General features: G+C 39.2%; 4 protein-coding genes across 7 annotated transcripts; 3 read left to right on the top strand and 1 right to left on the bottom strand.

Annotated features, from left to right (window-relative positions):
• The first annotated feature begins 262 nt into the window (after positions 1-262).
• Positions 263-2,479, top strand: tmem258 (transmembrane protein 258). The gene is made up of 4 exons (XM_006789236.3): positions 263-368; positions 657-766; positions 1,997-2,125; positions 2,221-2,479. The coding sequence occupies exons 1-3, from the start codon at positions 366-368 to the stop codon at positions 2,121-2,123; spliced, it is 240 nt and encodes a 79-aa protein (XP_006789299.1). The 5' UTR covers positions 263-365; the 3' UTR covers positions 2,124-2,125; positions 2,221-2,479.
• On the bottom strand, positions 2,237-6,123 carry tmem138 (transmembrane protein 138). The gene is made up of 5 exons (XM_006789241.3): positions 5,636-6,123; positions 4,575-5,107; positions 3,740-3,911; positions 3,576-3,651; positions 2,237-3,489 (listed from the first exon to the last, which is right to left on the bottom strand). Exons 2-5 carry the CDS (start codon positions 4,700-4,702, stop codon positions 3,377-3,379), a joined length of 489 nt encoding a protein of 162 aa, XP_006789304.1. The 5' UTR covers positions 4,703-5,107; positions 5,636-6,123; the 3' UTR covers positions 2,237-3,376.
• Positions 5,802-17,114, top strand: cracr2b (calcium release activated channel regulator 2B). Of its 3 annotated transcripts, XM_006789238.3 has the most exons (19): positions 5,802-6,128; positions 7,201-7,290; positions 7,825-8,081; positions 8,381-8,492; positions 8,591-8,738; positions 9,201-9,347; positions 9,445-9,535; positions 9,621-9,716; positions 9,795-9,982; positions 12,586-12,657; positions 13,340-13,394; positions 14,492-14,571; positions 14,667-14,787; positions 15,011-15,137; positions 15,264-15,345; positions 15,418-15,532; positions 16,158-16,265; positions 16,354-16,430; positions 16,914-17,114. In XM_006789238.3, the coding sequence occupies exons 3-19, from the start codon at positions 7,827-7,829 to the stop codon at positions 16,996-16,998; spliced, it is 1,959 nt and encodes a 652-aa protein (XP_006789301.2). In that variant the 5' UTR covers positions 5,802-6,128; positions 7,201-7,290; positions 7,825-7,826; the 3' UTR covers positions 16,999-17,114. The 3 variants fall into 3 exon arrangements, with proteins under 3 accessions (XP_006789301.2, XP_006789303.2, XP_006789300.2); XM_006789240.3 differs by lacking the exon at positions 7,201-7,290 and having other exon boundaries at positions 5,802-6,060; XM_006789237.3 differs by lacking the exon at positions 7,201-7,290.
• A 267-nt stretch (positions 17,115-17,381) lies between these two features.
• cd151 (CD151 molecule) lies at positions 17,382-21,969 on the top strand. Of its 2 annotated transcripts, XM_006789242.2 has the most exons (9): positions 17,382-17,528; positions 18,408-18,492; positions 18,903-19,094; positions 19,725-19,799; positions 20,181-20,201; positions 20,462-20,566; positions 20,694-20,849; positions 20,960-21,046; positions 21,145-21,969. In XM_006789242.2, exons 2-9 carry the CDS (start codon positions 18,409-18,411, stop codon positions 21,202-21,204), a joined length of 780 nt encoding a protein of 259 aa, XP_006789305.1. In that variant the 5' UTR covers positions 17,382-17,528; position 18,408; the 3' UTR covers positions 21,205-21,969. The 2 variants fall into 2 exon arrangements, with proteins under 2 accessions (XP_006789305.1, XP_006789306.1); XM_006789243.2 differs by lacking the exon at positions 20,181-20,201.
• Positions 21,970-22,009: the final 40 nt, after the last annotated feature.

Here is a 22,009-nt window from a genome sequence, read left to right as displayed (position 1 = left end):
GCTGTTTATTCAGCCCGTTAGATGGCAGCCGACGGTTTATGAACAGTCTTTCACACAACAATTAACCCTGAAATTTGCCTGGTAGGTAGTAGGTAGGTAGCTGGCAATCAACACAGCAAAATCCAGCAAATGATTAGCATAGCGGAATATGACAGCTTCGGCACATGTAGAGTGGATATGTAGACCTGAAAGTCGACAGTCCAAGAGAAGGAGACACTCAAAGAAATAAGCGCCTGAAAGGCTAAAATGAGCAGGGAGAATGTCCCCTTCCTTAAACGTCATCTGTGCGTCAGGATACCAGGAAGTGTTAGTCAGTACGTGGCCTTTTCATCTGTGCAGCAGCAGGAGCTCCGCTTCATTACAAAATGGTAGCAACTGTAGCTTTAATATTATTTAATTTACTTTGACTCTTAAATATAGACGTTTTTATCTTTGAATGTGATTCTGCAATGAACCAGTAAAAAAGGAGTTTTATATGAAACCTTGTTATCAGTGAAAATTATTGACGTTAGCCGATGTGTTAGCTAAATGAGATACTAGCTCATTTGCAGCACTCCTTTGAAGATTCTCTGTATTATGGCTGGAGTGTGAATTAGAGCAACAACTTTTTTTAACCCTTGTGCCGGCTTGTTTCTGTTTTTCTTCTGTGGCTGTAGGAACTCGAGGCCATGACCAGATACACCAGCCCGGTGAACCCGGCTGTGTTCCCCCACCTCACTGTGGTGCTGCTGGCTATCGGCATGTTCTTCACCGCCTGGTTCTTCGTGTATCCTTTTTAATTTTTGAATGTTGCAGTCGATTTACTGTAAGTTAACTTGCATCAGAGCTGGCCAAAGTCGTCACTAAGTGCAGCAATTAAAGCAAACAAAACTTCATACTGGAACTTGTTTTTATAGTCGATGCCATTGGACAGTAAACCCCAATAATCAGATGATTGCCTGTGAGCCAGTACTTGGAGACACTGGGGTGGAAGAACCCTTTTTTTTTCAGGAAGAAACGTTAGCAGAACTAGGTTTAGGGAGGGACAGCTGTCGACTGCCTGAGGGGAAGGAAGACAAAAGAGGAGAGCATAGAGGACAGACTTTGGGAAAGATGAATGTTATCAACACAGAGTAGTGAGGAGGAAACTGCTCAGTATTCTGAGCCTGTATCGGTGTAAATAATGAGCAGTTACACAGTCAAACAATCTAGCAAAACTATCAGCTTTATGAAAAAGAAAGCTGCAAGCCTGATTATTATTTTTTTAAATAAAGAGGTTGTCTCCCAAACTGGGGTAGGGAATATGTCTAAAATTAAGTATTGCAGGATGTGACTTAAGCCATGTTATGCAAGGACGATTAACACATGGTATTGTGCGTCTCATGGCATTACCCATTTGTTTGTTTTGCAAGTTGATTTCATTTCATTAGTCTGTTTAGATTTCTTTATCAGCTGATATAGAGATTATGTAAATTACTGAGGCGGAATTAGATAATTAATGTATGCCAACCACCCTGTGCACCACACGACAGGTAGCAGAACAATGTCCAATATCTGTTTTTAGCTCCACTCACACAACAGATGGATACAGAAAACTAAACACTCAGACCACAAAACCCCTGTTTATATGTTCACTTTTTAAGTATTTTACGCCATAAGAATATTTTTATTTATTCAGCTATTTTTTGAAAAATACTGTATAAATCAAACTTTAATGTTGACTTTCTCAGTTAAGGATTTTTGCAATAAGTGGTTGTTAAAGAAGTAGTTTTTGATGTTAGATAAACATCTAGTTCATGCCAATTAAGCAGTGGTATCCATCTGTTTATTTTAAAATCTTAATTTTAGATTGAGCTGTCACAATTTTTTATTTATTTATTTTTTTAAATAATGAAGGCAGTACATCTTGTATAATAAACAGATTGCATAACTATATATTCAGCAGTGCAGCATAAGAGATTAGGCTTAAAATGGAACAAAGACGCTAATCTTTGAGTTGGCCTTAACTTTTCATCAGCTATGAGGTGACATCAACAAAATACACACGGGACGTCTACAAAGAGCTGCTGATCTCCCTCGTGGCATCACTTTTCATGGGGTTTGGTGTGCTGTTCCTACTACTCTGGGTTGGGATATATGTATGAAGGTACATTCAAACTCTGTCCTTATTTTTTTAAAATGCAGTAGTTTTAATTTAGAGTTGCTGAAACCATCAACACTCATTGTTTTCTGCTGTTTCAGGTGACTGACTTTAAAAAAAGAAAAGAAATGAAAGACACATTCCAGTGTAACAAAGGACATCACTCACAACATGAACTGGATTTTGGATTAATTGGACTGCACTGACAATATTTTGGGATCACATGGACTCTGGATTTTGTTTCACAAGTAAAGGGGATTTGTACAACCTTTTAGTGTGTTTCTTTGTTCATCCTGACAGCTTCAGTGTTTACAATAATCAACACATCCCATAATAAAACAGATTTTACAGTTATATAAAGTGTTGATGTGTTGGGATCTGCCCAGACCTGAGGTGGAACGTAACCTGTCACTTCTTTAAGAAATCCAAGGTTATTTTGACACACACAGGGCTATTCGCGGTGTGTTTCAGTAGTGGTGCCTAAAACCCTCAATCCCTGATTAATCTTTGTGTTAAAAATAGAGCAGTCTGTTTCACCTTGTCTCCTGGATAATACTGACTACCCCCGAGATGAAGGATTACACTGGAATTAGAGATAGCTTATTTAATAAAAGCAGCGGAGACAATTCAAAGATCTCCAAATAAAGAAAAGTGAGTTCACATGAAAATTGAATTATTAAAATAACAATTGTGTAAACAGCACATACTAATCTTACATAAGGCAAAAGAGACCACCTGCTTTCCAACAAAACTATGAGCATACGCTCTTCTAAAAGCTACCCATTGAAACAGTTAAAAAAAGAACTTGCTCTACGAGGCAAAATCTGCATTTACACCTGGTCATTTTCAAAACATTCTCTCAGTGTGTTGCAGTCTTGTCTGCAACCCAAACTGATTTACAAGGCCACATAGATTAACTGACTCAATCCTTATTAATACAATACTCACAAGCCACACTTGGCTTACCTGCCACTGTAAACCATTTAACCCACAGCCTCTTGGCTACAAAGAGCCAGTAAACACAAACAGCGGTTGACACTTTGCTTCATCCCTGTTATGAGTTATTAAGTTCCACTTATGTGTAAAATATATATATATATATATACACACACACACGTCATTGTTGCTTTGTTAGATATGGTTAATAGTGCAAGGATTTCCGAATATAAAAATGGGTTAAAAAAAAATCCAAAGTTAGGATTAGCTAGTGATGCCCAGTGATATGTTTTTTCCACAGTCTCTTAAAAAGTGTCTGCTTCACTGACGAGATCTGGCGAAGGCATCACGCAGCCACAGAGAGTCCTCGTACAGCCTCGGGTCTCCCATGTACTCTGCTGTACGTTTGTATAAGTAGTAATAAAACACAGCCGCTGTTAACAGAAAGAAGCACAGTTAGTCAGTGACAACAGAATAGCTGGGGTGGGAGATGTATCTCTGAAATTAATTCGTCAATTACCTGTTCTCTGAAAAACAAAAAGAGCTTGGAGGCCATCTGTCCAAACAAAACTGTTTGAATTAAGCCATCTTAGGTTCTGGCAAAAAGAAAAACAAAAGAAAAGTCTCAGAAGATGGATCTTCATATATGACTTCTAATTTGCAAACAACAGTTTGAAAGCATACCAGCACCAAGCAGTGGAAGCAGATGCTAAGGGTCAGGTAAAGAGTAGAGAATACCAGCAGGGCCCTGAACCTCTCCAGAAGCAGCGACACCAGGCCGACCTGGAACACGTATGTGTTGAACATCATCAGGAGGATGATGATCACGTTGAACAAGATGGCAATGTCCTGGATGCTGCAAACACAGTTTTTTTAATAGTTAATTTGCAGTACGGCTTTCTTTTTTATTGATATCATACCAACAAAAACTAGATTGCATGTCAGACATTAAAGTGAGACGCTGTCCGTGTAACAGCCAAGAATTCCTCTAATGAGTGCAAAATGTTTGATGGCAGGAAAACTGGCTATGTAACAGAAACCAACCACTTAATAAATGACACATAAATGGTACAAAGAGTAACCTTTCAGGAATAAAAGTATTATTTTATTATTATTAATAGATTTTTTAGTATTAAATCAGCATAAGCCTGGGCTTTAAGTCGTCTATGGCATTAGATGAGAAGAATTAGATGATTAATAAGCAAAGACTTAACTTGCATCTGAAAACGTTAAACGTTAAATATTTAATGTAACCATAGTACTTATTAATCTATTAAATTTAGCAGTAACTTTCTTTATAATGCACTAAAAACAAGAAAAGCAAGTGACATAAACACAAAAAATGCACATTGTTATAACATCTATCAAATTCTAGAGATCTCAATTCATATAATGAAAGATGACATCAAATATCTCTAACTCTGTATGTAGTAAAAAAAAAAATTGAGAAATTGCTCATGTGTTTGGTAATCGGTTATAAAATAATTCAATCTCATCAGCACAGAGCTCTGTGACTCACATGAAAAGCACAAGTTGGATGACAGCTGCTCCTCTCAGAAGTTCACTGAAAGAGTTGACAAAGAGGTCATAGGCCAACAGTGTCAGCTGGATCAGCAGCACCAGTGAGTAGTTGCCGGTCTGGAGCATCTTCAAGGGCTGGTGGTGCAATCCCACAGCTCCACGGTGTCTTCTCTTCAAAGTCTCCTTCTACTGTTGTATTTTCTTGGTATTTGGTGGTGAAACCGATGTCTTTGGTCAACTCTACCCTCCTACATACTTCAGCAAGAAACGACTTATCTGGAGCAAGACATTAATGAGCCACAATAATCCATTTGCAGTAAGCACTGGTCGCTTTTACGTTAAATTGTACATATTATATTCTCCAATCCGGTTTGCTCCGCTGTCACTGAACATGTTAGTTGTCCTAGATGAAAAAAATATCTCTGCGATGAGTGCCGCCTGTCCAAGATATCTGATGAAATGGATTCAATCCTGCCAAAAGCAGCATGCTGACATCTCAGATGTGGGAAATCTCCAGATATGCTGCACTACCTGGGAGGAAGAAGAGAAGCAACTGAAACAACAAAGACATTTTAAAAGCGATGAAAATGCCCATGTCGTCCAACTCATATCTTAGCCCGCTAGCCATCTCCACTGTGAACGAGGGGTTGATGAAATTTCTGTCTCAGTCGAGCCAAATAAGCATTGAATCTAATCACGTAAGGTCAACGTGCTCATGTTGTTACACAGGCGGGCATGGAAAGGTCACTACTAGGATTATAGATCTGATCCAAGTAAACTTACTCAGACTGAAACACCTCTTGTTTAGTCGCTGTTTTCGAAGTACTCTTTCTCGTTTTCTTTTCATCTACCTAATCTACATCTTACGGTTGCCCTTTTAGTCCAGTCTGGAGTTAATCCAAAAGACGGATAATAGAGGAACTATAGGCTTATCTTTTCCACAACAAATCACTCGGCTGGCGATGAACTCCCCCCAGACACGTTTGCTACGCTAACACATTGCTGCTCATTGTTACGCAAGCAGGGTTCACAAACATAATTTAACTGACATATACTTACGAGAAAAAAAATTGATGTAAATGATGAAACCAAGTCTACGTGAGGCAGAAAGCACCAATAAATCACAAAAAACTCCCTTTTCATTCGCAAACGCCGCTATTCAAGCATCTACTTCTGATTTTCGGCACTAGCAGATGTATTTCCGCTAATTCCATGGTAACGCTTCTTGTTACCGTAACAACGGTAGTAAGTTTTTTTCCGAGCTTTCAGCAAAAATACAAAATTCCCAAAGTAATTAATTTTCACCAATTTGTCAGGGCATTAATCTGTATCGTGGAAACGTGGATGGTTGCTTTCTAAAAACTGAACGAATAAGCGTAATAACTTAGTAGAAATTTCCGAGTGTCTCAAATCCGCCTTGCTGCGGCATATATTACGGTAATCTTCCTGTCACGCGAGGTCGTCACTGCCACCCAGCGGCGTGAGTAAGTGTTTGAATGCCTCCGAGGTGATCAAAGGTAATGACTGTAGACCTGAGTTCAGCACACCGCAGGTAAGTTGTGAAAGTTTCTTCAACTTCCTAGAGTTGTCAAACAGCGCAGTAAAGCGAATCATTTAGAAATGCTATTCGTCGCGCTAATCGCCACCTTCTCTGTGTTGTGTCAAGTTGACAACCTGTTGTTTTGTAGTGCAGGTTCTCTCCCCCGTTAATAATAAATGCACACGTCTCCTTTCGCTGGTTTTAGTTTCCCGTGCTTGACACTTTGCTCTAAAACGGGGCATATTTACTCACTTTAATTAATTGTGAGTGATCTTGCTAAATTACAGCCATCAACACTGAACTGCATTTTACAAACTGTCGCATTTAATGAAGAGGAACTCAGCACATGTTCAACATATGTTCTAAATACATTCACACAGTCAGACAGGATGTGATCGAATGCTTGACTCTTAAGTTTGCCTCAGTTATTTTTGTACCCTACAGCATGTTGTCTCAGTCCCCGGTGCTGCCTACATTTGCACCAAACTTAGAGCTTACTAAGAAGTGTTTTTAAATGCTTAAAAGTTTTGATATGACCTTTGGCTTATTGGGAATCTGAGGTGTCATACAAAATCTTCAGCATACAGTGTTTACACAGGTCTCTTATCTGGAATTGCAGTGTATCCCTTAATATTACACCCAAGTTGTGAAGGCTTCATAGATAATCAGTACGATAATTTACTGCGATAATCAGTGTTTGGGATTTTATGCCTTTATAGATAGCACGCCATGGAAAGAAAGGCAATATTTTATCAACCACTGAGGCAGACCGTATTTTAATTCAATGTAGCGTAAGGATGTCCAGAAAGAAAGTAGTTCTTACTTCTGGATCAGTTTAGTAGTACGTTTAGTTGTGTTTACACTGAAATGGCTATCCTGAGTAATAGCAATGTCATCTTACTTGAAGAATGATCATGTGTGACGCTGGTAACCCTGATAAATCACTGTTTTATATGAACAGTCATGTTGTCATGGAGGCTGTTTTTCCCCCAACAATTCCTGCAAGTAAAATTTGTTTGCAATTGTGGTTGTTCTGACAATGCAAACAACTGCAAATGTTTAATTTGCATCTCCTCTCCCGTAGCTATCCTCCCTCCCATTCGAGGACACTAATTCTTTTCACATGACACCATCCTGTTTTTTACCTTCCACGCATCCTGGTGCTCATTCATAGGTTAGATTTTTTTTAATCTATATAAACAGTGAGGACAACTGGCTCATCTGAATGAGGAGTTCTTGTCAAGCCTTTCAGGGGATTCAAAATTATCTATGAAAATGTTTATAGAACAAAATGTGTTCAATAAAAGCCATTTTCTTTATCAAAGTGTGTCACACTGCATTCCTAAAAAATGTCCTAAAATGTAGCATAGACACGACTGATCAGACAGCCGGTCACAGGAGCTCACATGATGTGTAGAGTCAATAGCTAGTTTTTTCTGCACCTCTTGTTTGACAAGGGAGGGTCAAGGTCCTGTTTCTTGCACTATCTTGCAATACTAAAAAGTAGGCCCAAAAATGTAAGCAAACGTAATTCTAAAACTGTGCCGGACAAGCAGCGTTATTCATGGATGAATAAATTTAGCATAGCTGAAATATTATTACGATCGTGTGTTCACTATCATGTGATATACTAGAAGATAAGCATGTTTACATAGCCTGTACTTAATGATAGACACATTCAAACCCACACCCATCTGTCTCTGTGCAGCAATGTCTAAGTGGCTGGACGATGATGAGGTGCTGGTGGGTGAAGGCAGTGGCGAGGCAGTGCAACTGAGCCCCAGAGCGCGGACTCTGCCTCCTGGGAGCCCCAGATCAGGCCACGGGCGTAGTCCGCTAGCTTCACCCCGCAGCAGGGAGCCAGTTCCCCTGAGCCCGCTGGCAAAGACCATGAGCAAGGCCAAACAGCTGTTTCTGCTCTGTGACAAAGAGGGAAAAGGGTTCATCACAAAGCAGGACATGCAGGTGAGCAGCTAATGTGGTAGAGGAGCAACATTTAGACTGTCTGCAGAGTCTTGAACTTTGTCATCTCCTCTACTTGTTCAGTTTTCTATGCATTAATGTTTTGTATTTTCATGATCCTCCTTTTCTTCTTGCGTTCTCTTTCTTACTTTTTAACTTTATTTTAACTTATTTTCAGCTTTCATGACTTCGTCCTTCTGATTATTTTTGACGGTTTCTCACAGCATTTTCGAAAGTCTGATCATCAAATTGATATTTGATTAAAGTTTTTTGTGTTATTACTAATATTATTGTGCTTTTAGAGGTTACAGTGGGAGTTGCCACTGACCCCTGAACAGCTAGAAACAGTCTTTGACAGTCTGGACAGAGAGGGCAATGGTTACCTCACTCCTGTGGAGTTCAACACTGGGCTCGGTGAGCACGCTGCACTCAGTCATTTTAGAACTGTTTTAAAAGCGGATGATTAAATAAGCACATTATGTAATTCCTCGGTTCTATTTTCTGTGGTGTAGGTGAGCAGGTGGAGCTGGAGGAGGTGACAGACCTGGATCAGGATGAAGCAGAAGAAGAACTGGACGAGGCGGACTTTTCTCAGGACCCCAGTGCTGTTAGATTTGTAAACATACTAACGGAGCTTGGCACTGACAAACTTTTCAAAGAGTGAGTACTCTGCCCTAAAATCTTTACCATTAGCTTCCCTTTAGACTGTCCACCAAGATTTCCCATTCAGTTTCACTGCAGCAGCTGTGTACAGTAACCTCACCTTCATCCTCAAATGTTAGCATATACACTATGTTCATACTGTTCTCATAAAATAGTTTAAATGCATCATCTGCTGCGATTGAGTTTTATTTTTGACTGAAAAATTGACACCAGGCGTGGTCTTCTGCTACTTCAAGGTTTAATGTGATGTGCATTATGGAGCAGTATGGATGGTAATGTTTCAAAGGACTGTTTATTTAAAGGAATCTTCAAGGACTTCTTCAATATGTAAATGTGTTTATGCAGTTCAACATTTAAACTCAGCACCTTCTCTTTTCATATAAACAAGTGATGTCGTGCAGTCACAGTTAGTTTTGTTTTTCGGTCACATTAACAGTTGTGTATTGTGCTGTGTGTCAGTCAGCAGGAGCTGTGTACTCTGTGGTGTGAGCTCCAGAGAGACCGACCAGAGATGCTGAGCGTCCTAGAGGGCATCTTGGTCCATGCAGTGTCCCATTTACAAGACACCATGAAAGAGAGAGACAGTCTGGAACAAGCCTTACGCAGGTCGCACCTTCCTTCCAATACATTCATTTTAAGTAGTTTAACTGTGAGTGTTTGGATTATGCTGAGATTTTGTGTTGTTGTTTTTCTTCTGCATTAGACGGGAGAGCGAACATGATCAGGTTGTTCGGTCTATATATGAGGAAATGGAAAGTCAAATCAGAGAGGAGAGAGAGAAGCTCCTTGCTCAGGTATAGATATGTGGTAGTTGCACTGTTGTTCCATTTAGCAGGTGTACCTCAAATTAGCATTTAATGAATTTATTGTGAAATCAAGGACAGTATTAAACAGAAGGAGAAAGGGAAAATACTTGAGGAGGAGTTGAGGATGCGGGAACAGGAGTTGGAGAATACGCTGAAAAAACAGACGGAGGTAGGCATCCGAACTGTACTCATCTCATTATGAAGGGCGTTATATTTTAATGCGAACAGGATCTGTCTTTGTTCTCAGCTTGAGACCCGAATGCGCCAGCTGAGCCACGAGCAAGTAAACATCAAAGAGCAGAACCAGCAGCTTCAGGACCTCAACATGCAGTTACAGGAGCAGGTGGAGCGCAACAAAGAACAGTTGCAGGCTGCGTTGGCTCAGCTCAACTTGGCGCAGATCAGCACTGCGCAAGAACAACTGGCCAGACAGAGGTGATTAACCAAGGTCCAGATGATGCCTTAGCACCAGCTTTGAAGTCATTAAAAACAGTGTGTCTGCATGTGGTATGGCTGAAACTTTTTTTTTTAAATTTTTAATTTAATTTACTTTAATTTATTTGGCACCAATTCACAACGACAGGCCCCATGCCCTGCATATTGCAAGGGAGATAATATTAGAAAGAAACCCCAACAATCACACAACCTTCTATAAGCAAGCACTTTGCAACAAAAGGAAGGAAAAACTCGCTTTTAACAGGAAGAAACCCCTGACTGAACCAGGCTCAGGTAGGGGCAGACATCTGAGTCGGTCAAGAGTTTGAGTGTGAAGAGAAGGATTATAAATTATATTCTGAATTTAACAGGCAGGTGATGAAGAGAAGTTAAAATGGGAGAAACATGCTCACTCTGTTTCTAGTCCTGGTTTGTACTCTTGTTGCAGTGTTCTGGATCAACTGAAGGCTTATCAGGGAGCTTTTAAGACAACCTGATGATAGTGAATTAGAATACTCTAGCCTACAAGTAATAAATGTAGAAGCTATTTTTTTCAGAATCACTCTGAGACAGGACGCTTCTGATTTTAGAGGCACTGTGCAAATGAATGAAATCAGCAATTAAAGAAAACATTTGTTTAATGTGCTCGCTGAAGGATGTATTTTAGATAGTAGTAGATTTTTATCATCTGGCTTCATGGATAAATAATGCTGGGTATCATCTTCATAACTATGAAAATGTATGCAGTGTTTTTTAACAATATTGTTTAAGGGAAGCATGCATAATATTAAAAACTATTGGTTCCAGCTATCCGATATTACGTATCGGTATCGGTCCGATACTGACCCAAATTACTGGATCGGATATCGGCGAGAAATAAAAAATGTAATCCGATCCATTCAATATCAAAAAAGCACCTCACAAAACTTGCTACAGGCGTAACTCGGCTCATAACCGTATGCATCACCTGATAGAGCTGCTGTGTGTATTTGTAGCCTTGCTAGCAAACCAGCATTTCATCTCCAAGGACGTTTTCCCAGAGAGAAGTAAAGCAAGAGTGTAAGTTCATCTCTGAATGTTTGTAAAGCATTCCCACGTTAAGCTTAACAACCGATATATGGAGCGACTGCCTCTCTCTCTCTCTCTCTCTCTCCTGCTGCTACTTCAATCGTGAAACTGCTTAATGATCAGCTGATCGGCTTTTCTGTCGCGAGTCCGTCTCTCTTCTTAGTTTTTGGCCCACTTCTCACCAAAAAGAGGAAACCAGCGGCTGAAGACCAGCAGCACGTTTAAGCTTGATAAGCTGTTGTTAGAATTTATTTAATATTACTTTCTACACCAGGATCTTTTTCTACGTAGCTGACGGCTGGTAACTGTGCAGGGGCGGATCTAGCAAAGTGTAGCCAGGGGGCCGATAGGGCATGAACAGGGAAAAGGGGGCACAAAGACATACTTTTCTTTCTTATTCTCATTTAAAATGTCGAGCTTTTAATAAATAATTATCTGACTCTTACACCCAAAGTTTTAATCTGATGTAAAATATATAGAAGTCCATTACTGTATATAGTAACTGTTAAGTCTAATAAACCCTAGTAAGCTATACTACTTTTTCCTTTGGGAAGATACCGTCTGTGCAGTCTGCAATTCTGTTGAAGAAAGATGTTGAATCTATTTAATTATTCTTGAAAAATAATTTATTTCTGTGCATTTTCCCCCTGCATCAAATTAAATTTGATTACATCAATTAAGCATCATGAGTTGGAGGTTGGGCGGTTGTTCCCTTTTTTTTTTTTTTTTGCTGGGAGTTTGCAACCCTATTAGTTAGGTTGCTTAATATTTCTGCTAAGTACTCTTTAAAATACCAGAATAGGGAGGATGGAGCAGGTTTAAGTTTATTAGATTGATCAGTGTTGCTGAACTATGAAATATAGTGCAGTGTATTTTTTACATACAGGTATAACCGAATAGCTTTAGTTATTTATTTAAACTTGAGTATAAACTTATACAAAATGCAGCAAGATATTAAAAAAACGTTTTATTGATTAAAAAACACACTATATCGGATTCATATCGGTATCGGCAGATATCCAAATTTATGATATCGGTATCGGTATCGGACATAAAAAAGTGGTATCGTGCCATCTCTAGTTCCAGCTCAGAGCCCTGTGGAGCTCCATGACTAACTTCCATGTTTTAAAAAGATTCCCCATTTTCATGATTATCTATGATTTAAACCAGTGCATCTCACATATATCTCTACCAGGTACCATATGTATTAAAGGCCCTTTAAGATGAGCAGTGTGTCCTAATCTCTAGTAAAATGTTGTGGTCAGTGGTATCAAATGCTGCACTGAGGTCTAACAGGACAAGGATAGAGATGAGTCTGCTGTCAGGGGCCACTGGAACATCATTTGTAACCTTCACTAGTGCTGTTTCTGTGCTATGGTGAGAAGGCTGAACTCTACTTGCAAATGATCAGTTGGCCATTTTACAACAACTCCTTCAAGATTTTTTTTTGAAATAAAAGATTAGAAATAGGTCAGTAATTAGCTAAGACATCTGGATCAAGTAAAGATTTAAAATCTTTTGTTTGCTTCACTTAGAAACGTGATAAAGGTGTCAAGGAACATGAAGAAAGAGAAAGAGAGTCTTTTGAGACAACTGGAGATATTGAGGTAAGTCTAAAACTATCTGCTGTTTCAGTTAATGCCAAGTTCACAGACTACAGGTATGTTTGAATAGTCCAAAAATCCAGCCACACTTACACTAGACTCCTTAACACCGCCATAAGATAAACTACAAAACTCATATCTTCATCTCACCTTGTTGTTTTATGCAGGTCATAGAAATGAGAACAGTCAGTGAAAAATATCACTTCATTGAATGAGACCTGTAGGAGAAAGCACATTGGCAATACAGCAATGGACATTGCTAATATAAAGTGAAACCCACTCTATCAAATGTCAGTTTCCTTTCCTGTGCATTTAACAAGCTGTTTTTAAAAATTCAAAACATATCAGTAGGTTATGGCATGAAATGATTTTGGGACAGCACCATCTTCTCTCCTTTCATAAGACTGGTCCGGTGTATCCTGTAATAAAGGAAGCATCAAAGCGCCTTTCCTTATTTTTTGGAGAGTTCAAACAGCTCCTACTGCGGATGCCGTGCAGATATTTCCTTTTCACATTTCTCAGTTAGGAAGCTTCCCAAGGAAAATGCACTATTCAAACTTACCCGTGGTCTTTTTCTTTTCTTTTTAAAAATTGAATTCACCATTTGAGACACGGGTCTCCCCGTGTGAGGATGTCTCTAAATAGATTTCTTGTGTGTGTGTGTGTGTGTGTGTGTGTGTGTCAGGGATATGAACAAAAGGCTGCGAGATGAGAAAGACGCCCAACAGTCTCAGAAGAGGGTTAGTCACAGACATGCTGTCCTTCCTCCTCTGCCCTTAACATATTACCTACCTAGTGAAGATGTTTGTGTGCCGTGGACACAGCAGGTTGATCCACCCTAAGCTAAAACTTGGAATAGATTCATGTTTTACATCATCTGTTATTATTTATATGGGCAGCTGTTATTTTTTTGGTTATTAATTAATGTTGCTGACACAGCCTTTTGCAATGTTATTTTTCTATGGATGTGCTCAGTGAACTGAAGGTTTCTGTTGACTAGACGTTTATTCTGTCCTGTGTCAACTTGAAGGAAAAGAAAATGTTCTATTTATGTTTATTGGTCACATTTCACTGTACAAATTCAGGTGAACTAAAGTATTTTCTTTTTCAATCTAATAAAACTTTTTCTCAGACTTTTCATGACTGATAATCTAATTTAGCAACTTTCAGCAGGTTCCGCTCATCCTCGTTGTTTCACAAAACAAACATAAAGCATTTTTGTATAAAATGTGCAAATAATCTCATGAGTATTTCTTTTAAAAAAAATATCAATCTTGACGCAAAGACTGCCTCTTTATTTATTTATCTATTGTATTTTTTTAAAATCTACAAACATGAGTGCACAGTTAAAAATAAATAAATAATCATAGTTGGACTGCATTCCTGCATTTTAAATGTACACTGTAAATAGTTTACCAGTGGAAGCAAGTGGAATTGATACAGAGATCACACACTCATGAGTGCAGTCCTGTGATAAAATCAAGTACAATAGACATAATTCAGTAGTTTGTAGAGTTCAGCACAATAACTTGAAGTAGTCATTTTGAATGAAGCCAATATTCCCAAGTCTGTGGCTACAAAACATCAAAATCATAAACCCTCCTCCACCACCACATGAGGCTTTTGTGCTGATATCCTGTGTTTGGTTTTCACCAGACATCGCACTGAGCGTTATAACCAAACACTTTGATCTCATCTGTCCAAGGTGCATCTGATTTACCTTGGATATGCACCATGCTACATCCATAAATCTTTAATACTTTATAAATCTGTGGACAAGTATGAAATCTTAATGCTACATATTTCTTCTGCCTCACTTTCTACAAAAACCTTGTAGACTCCAAATGTCACACAGGCTTTGCAGAAGAGAGGGTCAGTTATAGGTAACTACTTACTGGAGGACAAGCCAATGAAAAGGTTTGTATACATAGTGCATCTGTTTGTCATTTTTGCAGTGATGTAGGAGATGGATATAGGCAGCCACTAATTTTGTGTATTTATTGATTCTGAAGACAGCCGTGCTCTGCTGATGAGTTGGAGCAGGACAAAAAGACAGAGGTGACAATATCATCCAAGAAACACCAACCGTCATGTAGAGTCAGGGGTGAAAATGTTGAACAGACCCAAACTCAGGTAGGGAAAATGTAAAATCTACAAATACACATAATATATCTGAGAAATAATTATTTAATAGCGCAGATGCAGCAACAAAACTGAGCAGTAATGATGGAAATTATGTTTTGAGGCTTTTGGTTTAGGGCTTAAACAACGACTGGTCACTCAAAAAAAAAAATTAAACTTTTCAAATATTAGATTGATCAAAATGTCACCTTTGATTCTTTTATCTGAATTCTAGAGCAAAGCTGTCAGTACTCAGCAAGTGTTCAAGGTTGTGTTTCTGGGTAACTCGGGGGTGGGTAAGAGCTCCTTCATCCAGTATTATTGCACAGGGCGCTCCGACAGTAAAGTCAGCACTACCGTTGGTAAGTCTTTTCACAGCAATCTACGTGCTCATCAGTGTATAGAAATCTACTGTGTGTATGTTGAAGTAAATGTTTGATTTATGTATTGAAGTCGAGCATGAAGTCATTAGGCTTTGTTGTTCATAGGTATAGATTTTAAGATGAAGAGTATAACTGTGGACTCCACCACCATCATCCTGCAGCTGTGGGACACTGCAGGGCAGGAGAGGTCAGAGATGTTTACACAAGCACACAAAATCATCCGAGGTGCAGGATGTTTTACGTCGAATCTGTTTTTTAGGTTTCGCAGCATCACTGAGCAGTACTACCGAAAGGCCGACGGCATCCTTGCCATGTATGATGTAACGCACTCCGCCTCCTTCACTGCAGTGAGAGGATGGATGGACTCCATCAGGGTGAGTAGGCGGCACTACCATGGTTTGATGTAAAAGCATGCAAAACAGTGGATCCTTATTTGAATATACGTGAAAGTTACTGACGTAATGGCGATGCACGAATCTCAGTCCTAACTTTGATTCCTTTTTTATATAAGATGACCTTTATTAGTCCCACAGGTGGGAAATTTGTTTTGTTGCAGGAAAAGTGCAAAGTTATGTAGCAGAAATTAGAAAAACACTGGAATGCAATAAAATACTATATACAATAGAATAGAATAGAATAATATACACAATAGAATAAAATAGAAATACAAATGCTATATACAACTGAGTAAGAAAATACAAAAGTACAACTTCGTCAGAAGAAGAATTGTATAAGAATTGCACATATAGCATTTAGAATTGCACATATAGCAGTCTTATTGCACGTGTGAGGGTTTGATCAGCTGCAAAAGTCTTTGTTGTGGAGTCTGACAGCAGTGTGGAGGAAAGACCGGCAAAATCTCTCCATCCCACACCGTGGGTGCTGCAGTCTCCCACTGAAGGAGCTGCTCAGATTTTATATATATTATTGGGGTGACCTCTTTGGTGTATCTCCTTTATGTATAGCGTGTACTATAAACCCGCTGTATGTTTGTCTCAGGAGAAGATGTGTGAAGGTGCTGTACTAATGCTGCTGGGGAACAAGCTGGACTTGGCAGACAATCAGCGTAGAGAAGTGAGAACAGAAGAGGGTCAAAAACTGGCAGAGGTGAGGCGCATTAGACTATTCACCCAAATTTCTAAAATTGGAAAGCCACAAATGTATAAAAAAAAGTCTAATTTTTTTGGTTATACAGCAACATCAAGCTTTGTTTTATGAGTGCAGTGCCAGGAATGGATTGAACGTGGAGGAGCTAATGAATCACCTGGCAGGGTATGGCATCACATTTTTGTGATTTACAGAATCACATTATGAAAATCCTCTGGAGCGTTTATATAATATTACAGATAATCCTTCTGTACTTTTCTGTTGTAGCTTTGCCCATTTGTGACTTTTAAATGTAATCCCTATTAAAAATCCTATCAAAGGCTAATAATAAATGAGAAGAGGGAGGTGCTGAGTGTAAATGTTGTCTTTTGTTTTGTTTGTTTGTTTTATGCACGCAAATCTTCAGAGGGAAGCTTTGGTAACATTTTTAAAATTGCCATGGTAGTTGTTTTATCTGACAAATCGACAAAGGGATCAATGTAGCAAGCAATTCAGCATACATATATTCTATCTCAGATTCCATAATAGATTCCACTACTGTTAATCTATTAATTACCTAATAAACTGGTAGCTGGATGAACTTCCTCTGATATTACAGTAAGATCACAGATTTTTCTTCTCATATGTTGCGGTTTCTGTACATTTTAGGATGTTGGTAACTCAGCATGAACGCCAGTGTGAAGATGCACTTCTACTGACCGAAACCATGCCTAAAAGAAGTTGCTGTGCATGAACAGTTGAGGACAGGCTTTTGAAAAGACTGAAACTGCCTCCAGGTGTTCTTCTTTGGTTTAGTGGAGCCACGTTGTATCCCACACCAACAGCAGATCACCACGTCGTGACGTCACATCAGGCATTTTTCTGTGAACAAGTTTACTGAATAGAATAATGTTTTCCTTTGGGTTTATGCATCTTTCAGAAATGTCTAATAAAATCTATTTTTGATGACTGCTCTTTTGTCATGTGTCTTAAAAAAATCAGTTAAACCTTTAAGCTGCATGCTTTAAAGCAAGTAGAGCTCGTATGCATGAGAAACCAGCTGGGGGCAGACAAGTACAGCTTGCAGAGGGGCGTGCAGCCTGTTGTGCCAAAAGAGGACAGACGCTCAGACGCTTGAGTGGGAGGCTCGAGTGTGACTGTCAGCTGAGAACTTACACTGTTGCGCTCAACCTTCAAAGACAGTTGGGCGCTGAGGTCGGCGGACTCTGAGAAGACGTTACCCTGATAATCTACATCCTTTGGGAGGTCCACCATCTAAACCAGGTAGGAGTATTTTGGTCTGTGTGAAAACAGAGCAGTTTTTCCATGACACAATGAGTTAAAAATAACTCTGAATATGACCACGGTGATATTGTTTTCAGTCGTACTTACACATTAAGATTGTCTTAAAAGTATATTTTAATCAGGTTTATACGTGTTATCTTTTTAACTGTTCTTTATTTATGTTTGTAAAGAAAGATGTTCATTTGTGTTTAAAATATAAAAAACAGAAAAGAAAAACATTTCCCATGATGCTCAGGGTCATGACTTCTCTCAAAATAGAAGCACCAGGAAAGTTCTGTTTAGGCAAGAATAACAACATTTGACTTGAGCCTGAAGTAAAGAGCGAAAAGCTAACGCAAAATCACTGAAGAGTAAGATGATCAGATTATGTTACTGAAACGGGGGACGGATGTCTGTCTGCTGGATGATATGTGACACAGGACGTTAAGTATGTTTTCCCCACAACATATTTGATTTCATCTCTGAGCTCTTTTCCATTGCACTCTTATAGCACCTCGAGCTACTGTGCAAAGACTCAGGTACAATCTCAACAATAGCTGTCACAAAAAGCCCAATTGTTCTGCAACCCACGGCAAAGGCAGAACTAAAGGGAACTGAAAGAGGAAACCGATATACAAATAAACTGCATGTATAACTACTCATGTATGACACTAATACAGCTTTCCATTATAAAGGATAGGAACAGAAATCTGTGTAAATCTTGGAGTGGGGGGGGGGGGTGTAGCCTGCAGTTTTGCTCTCAGTATCTTGTAGTAATCCCTTTAGGGGGAGACTGAGATGTGCCATCGAATATTTGGTTGTTTCTTTATTGTATCAGCTTGAACATTGCTAACATTAATAATTCCCCTTTTTTAACAGAATGGAAGTTCGACGTGAAAAAAAGCACGCCTGCGGGACGATTTGTCTGAAGTATCTTCTTTTTCTTTTCAATGTTCTTTTCTGGGTAGGTTAATATAAAAGTGCAAAGATTTCCACTGAATTTTAGATTACAAAAGCAACTTTTGAACGATGTCATATTAATTCAGTCAGTTGTAATTGATTTAAAGTTGCAACATTAAATTTGTGCAGTGCTTAAAATGCCATAGACATTAAGATGACTTCTTTTGTACACAGACGCATTTAAAAAAACAAACAAACATACAAACTTTTTTATTTACTTATTTTTACTTTATTAACTGCAATTTCCTTTAGGCTTTAAGAATAGACTGATGTTCTAGTCTCTCAGGCTTACAGTGAAAGAATGAGGCGTTGTCCAGCGTGATCACATTTTAAGAGCAAAGTTATAACTTATGTGCTGCATTCTCACTACGAGCATCTGGTTTGAGTTGAGCTGGTAACGGTATGTTCTGTCAGCTGGCAGGTGGGGCTGTGTTGGCGGTGGGCGTGTGGACTCTGGTGGAAAAGAGCGACTACATCAGTTTGCTGAGCTCCAGCTTCTACGCAACTTCGGCGTACATCCTGATAGCTGCTGGAGTCATCGTGATAGTGACCGGGATAATCGGCTGCTGTGCCACGCTGAATGAGATGAAGAGTCTTTTGATTGTGGTACGGTGACCATGCCCACAAAATACTACCTGTTACAGAAAAACGGATTTTTCTTGGCCGTTTCACTTCACTCCACAGAAGCTGAAATCCTTTTTTCATTAGTTCACATGAGAAACCATGGCACTTTGAAGTCCGTGTTTATACACTCTCACCCCCTGGTCCAGGTTGTGTATTGAAAGCTAATCCTTGGTGACCTTCTGTCTCGTCTGCCTGCACTCAGTGCAGCTCATTATGCCAGGCATGCCTGTCAGATATAACAGATAAAGTCATGCACAGTGTGTCTTTAAGAGTTTAGATATAGAGTGTGGCTCATGCCAGAGGAATGAAGGGCATCACAAGCTGCTGCTTGGACTTAAGAGTGTGTGTGAGTCAGACAGACAGACAGACAGACAGAGGGTCTGTGAGGCTATCACTCAGACTCAGTGGTATATCTCTATGGTCATACTCCCCGCAATCTTTATAATGAGCACCTTCCTTTCCCACCGTTTAATCACTTATTTTCTGGAGTATGATGTTTGTATTTTGTAGCCATGCACGGATATGTTCAGTGACATTATATTCTGCAAAATGGTGCAAAATTATGGCATTTCACTGTATTCATAGTCATTTTTGTTATGTCTCTGCCTACAGTATCTGATCTTGCTGCTCTGTATTTTCCTTCTGGAAATCATTGCTGGTGTTCTGGCATACATTAACTACCAAGAGGTGAGGTGCCATACTTTCTATTTGTATCTGTTTGTATATAGAGACAAAAGTAAATAGTGACATACAGTCTATTTTGCTATAACTTGCACAGCTTCCAGTACTTTTTGTGGTTATATCTATTTATCATTTAAATTTCACCCCAGAAATTACAAATGTCTTTTTTTGTCTTTCTGATTGCATTATGTGTATTTTATTAATTCTACTTTGCTTTCAAGTATTTTTCCTAGCTTTGCATCATTTTAATGTCAAATCTAACAACCACTCAGTTGCTGCACTCCTTTGTGAAGTGTGTTCTGCATGCTTTTCTGTGCATGTTCATTTGTCCATTTTTCCCCCATCCTTCTCACGCCTCTCTTTCTTCCCCCCTTTTTCTTGCTCCAGTGTTTCCCTTTCTGCTACCAGGTAATCTACTGCAGTGTGTTTCTCCTTTATATCAGTCTGTTTTAGTTCTGACAGGTTGAGGTTATTTTTATTTGCAAGAGTCTTCATTGAAGAGTCTTCATTAGAATCAGGGAGTGAGGTCATAGAATCTGTGCTCATATATTTTGAGTTATCTGTGGGTATTGCTCAGGTAGACAGGAATGTTACGGGGGAAGGAGGAAACTTGATCAGGAGCTATTTTTGTTGATGGGAGGTACTAAAGAGCTTCTCCTGTCTCACAGCTGGATGAGGAGCTCAAACAGAACCTGAAAGTGACCATGCAGCAGAAATACCAGCAGCCAGGAGAGGAGAGCATCACACAGGCTGTGGACAAACTACATCAGGAGGTGTGGAAAAGGAGAATTTCTTTCAGAAAAAGGCTCGAATAAAAAATGAGTAACATCAGTAAGACTGGACATGATTAATAATGAAATTCTTTGTTAACTGCAATTTTCTCATTATTTTCCCTCTCAGTTTAAGTGTTGTGGCAGCCACAACTTCTCAGACTGGAGCGACAGTGTGTGGATCCAGACAGCAGAGAACGAGCGTCTTGTTCCCGATAGCTGCTGTAAAACTCCAGGTGAACTCTGCGGCCGCAGGGACCATCCCTCCAACATCTACAGAGTGGAGGTAAAAACGAGAAAGCTCTCCATCGATGCAGCGTGGCTAAATTTCACATGATAACAAGATATTATTATTTATTCTTTCTTTTTTTTTTTTCCCTGTTCTTGTGCTCCCAGGGAGGCTGCATCATGAAGTTAGAGGAATTCCTCTTGAGTCAGTTATATATTCTCGGTGCAGTTGGTATAGGGATTGCATTTCTACAGGTAAAAGCTTTTACTGCTGAGCAAAACAGAGATAAATATGAACATCTATTTTAATGGAGTCTGGAAATAATAAGGTCTTTGTGTCTGTTTTGTTTCAGCTTCTGGGGATGATGTTTACATGCTGCCTTTACCGGAATTTGAAAGAAGATCCATACTAATTTTGTACTTCCCCCATCCATCTATTCATTTTCTTCCAATTGTCCAATTCATGACCGTCAGGATGGGTGCTGGAGCTTATCCTAGCAGTCATATGGCGAGAGGGAGGGTACACCATTGGACAGGTCACCAATCTGTCACAAGGCTAATACATGAGGACAGACAACCATTCACATCTACAGAATTTAGAATCACCAATTAACCCAACCTTGTGCACATCTTTAAACTGTCGGTGGAAGTTGGAGTACCTGCAGAGAACATGCAAACTCCACACAGAAAGGCCCCGGGCTGGATTTGCACCCAGAATCTTCTTGCTATGATAATGCTAACCACCACACCACTGTGACACCCTTGTAGGCATCACTGTAGTTTTTTTAAACATCACAAAATTTAACACGACTTCTAAAATGTTTTTCAAATTATTATAACCCTCCACCCCAAAAAAGTATTTTTTCCCACAGTCCTACGATGCTGCATAGTTACTTCAAACACTGAGATGCTGCTGGACAGCACTGCTCATTTGTTCTCGCAAAACAGCTTTGCATGTGTTTATGTATTCTTTAATTTAGGTCACAAAGGATTTTTAACTCTTTAAAATGAGTGGTGTATATTTAAAAAGCAGAGCAATATGAGCATGTTGTGGCCGCTTCTCTGTTTGTCTTTTTGATTGCTTTTTTATGTATAGTCATTAAAAATGTATATTTAAAAAACTAATATGAAGAACTATTTTTCTTTGTTGGATGCAAATAAAAGATACTTCCTTATTATTTCCACCCAAATTCTCAGATAATTTCTCCGACTGAACTT

This window comes from Neolamprologus brichardi, chromosome 7 (genome assembly GCF_056152115.1).
Source record: "Neolamprologus brichardi isolate AB-2024 chromosome 7, ASM5615211v1, whole genome shotgun sequence".
Classification (NCBI taxonomy): domain Eukaryota; kingdom Metazoa; phylum Chordata; class Actinopteri; order Cichliformes; family Cichlidae; genus Neolamprologus; species Neolamprologus brichardi.
The sequence above is the reverse complement of the archived record's forward strand: the minus strand, read 5'-3'. Positions and strand labels throughout refer to the sequence as shown.

Bases quoted from the DNA above. Each gene is read 5' to 3' on its own strand.
- cracr2b (XM_006789240.3), top strand. From the start codon at position 7,827: ATGTCTAAGTGGCTGGACGATGATGAGGTGCTGGTGGGTGAAGGCAGT. The intron at 8,493-8,590 runs GTGAGCACGCTG...TCTGTGGTGTAG, and splicing joins GGAGTTCAACACTGGGCTCG to GTGAGCAGGTGGAGCTGGAG. The intron at 12,658-13,339 runs GTAAGTCTAAAA...TGTGTGTGTCAG, and splicing joins AGACAACTGGAGATATTGAG to GGATATGAACAAAAGGCTGC.
- tmem258 (XM_006789236.3), top strand. The intron at 767-1,996 runs GTATCCTTTTTA...ACTTTTCATCAG, and splicing joins TTCACCGCCTGGTTCTTCGT to CTATGAGGTGACATCAACAA.
- cd151 (XM_006789242.2), top strand. From the start codon at position 18,409: ATGGAAGTTCGACGTGAAAAAAAGCACGCCTGCGGGACGATTTGTCTG. The intron at 19,800-20,180 runs GTGAGGTGCCAT...TTCTTGCTCCAG, and splicing joins CATACATTAACTACCAAGAG to TGTTTCCCTTTCTGCTACCA. The intron at 20,202-20,461 runs GTAATCTACTGC...CCTGTCTCACAG, and splicing joins GTTTCCCTTTCTGCTACCAG to CTGGATGAGGAGCTCAAACA.
- tmem138 (XM_006789241.3), bottom strand. From the start codon at position 4,702: ATGCTCCAGACCGGCAACTACTCACTGGTGCTGCTGATCCAGCTGACA. The intron at 3,912-4,574 runs GTGAGTCACAGA...CTGTGTTTGCAG, and splicing joins ATCCAACTTGTGCTTTTCAT to CATCCAGGACATTGCCATCT. The intron at 3,652-3,739 runs GTATGCTTTCAA...TCTTTTTGCCAG, and splicing joins GCTTCCACTGCTTGGTGCTG to AACCTAAGATGGCTTAATTC.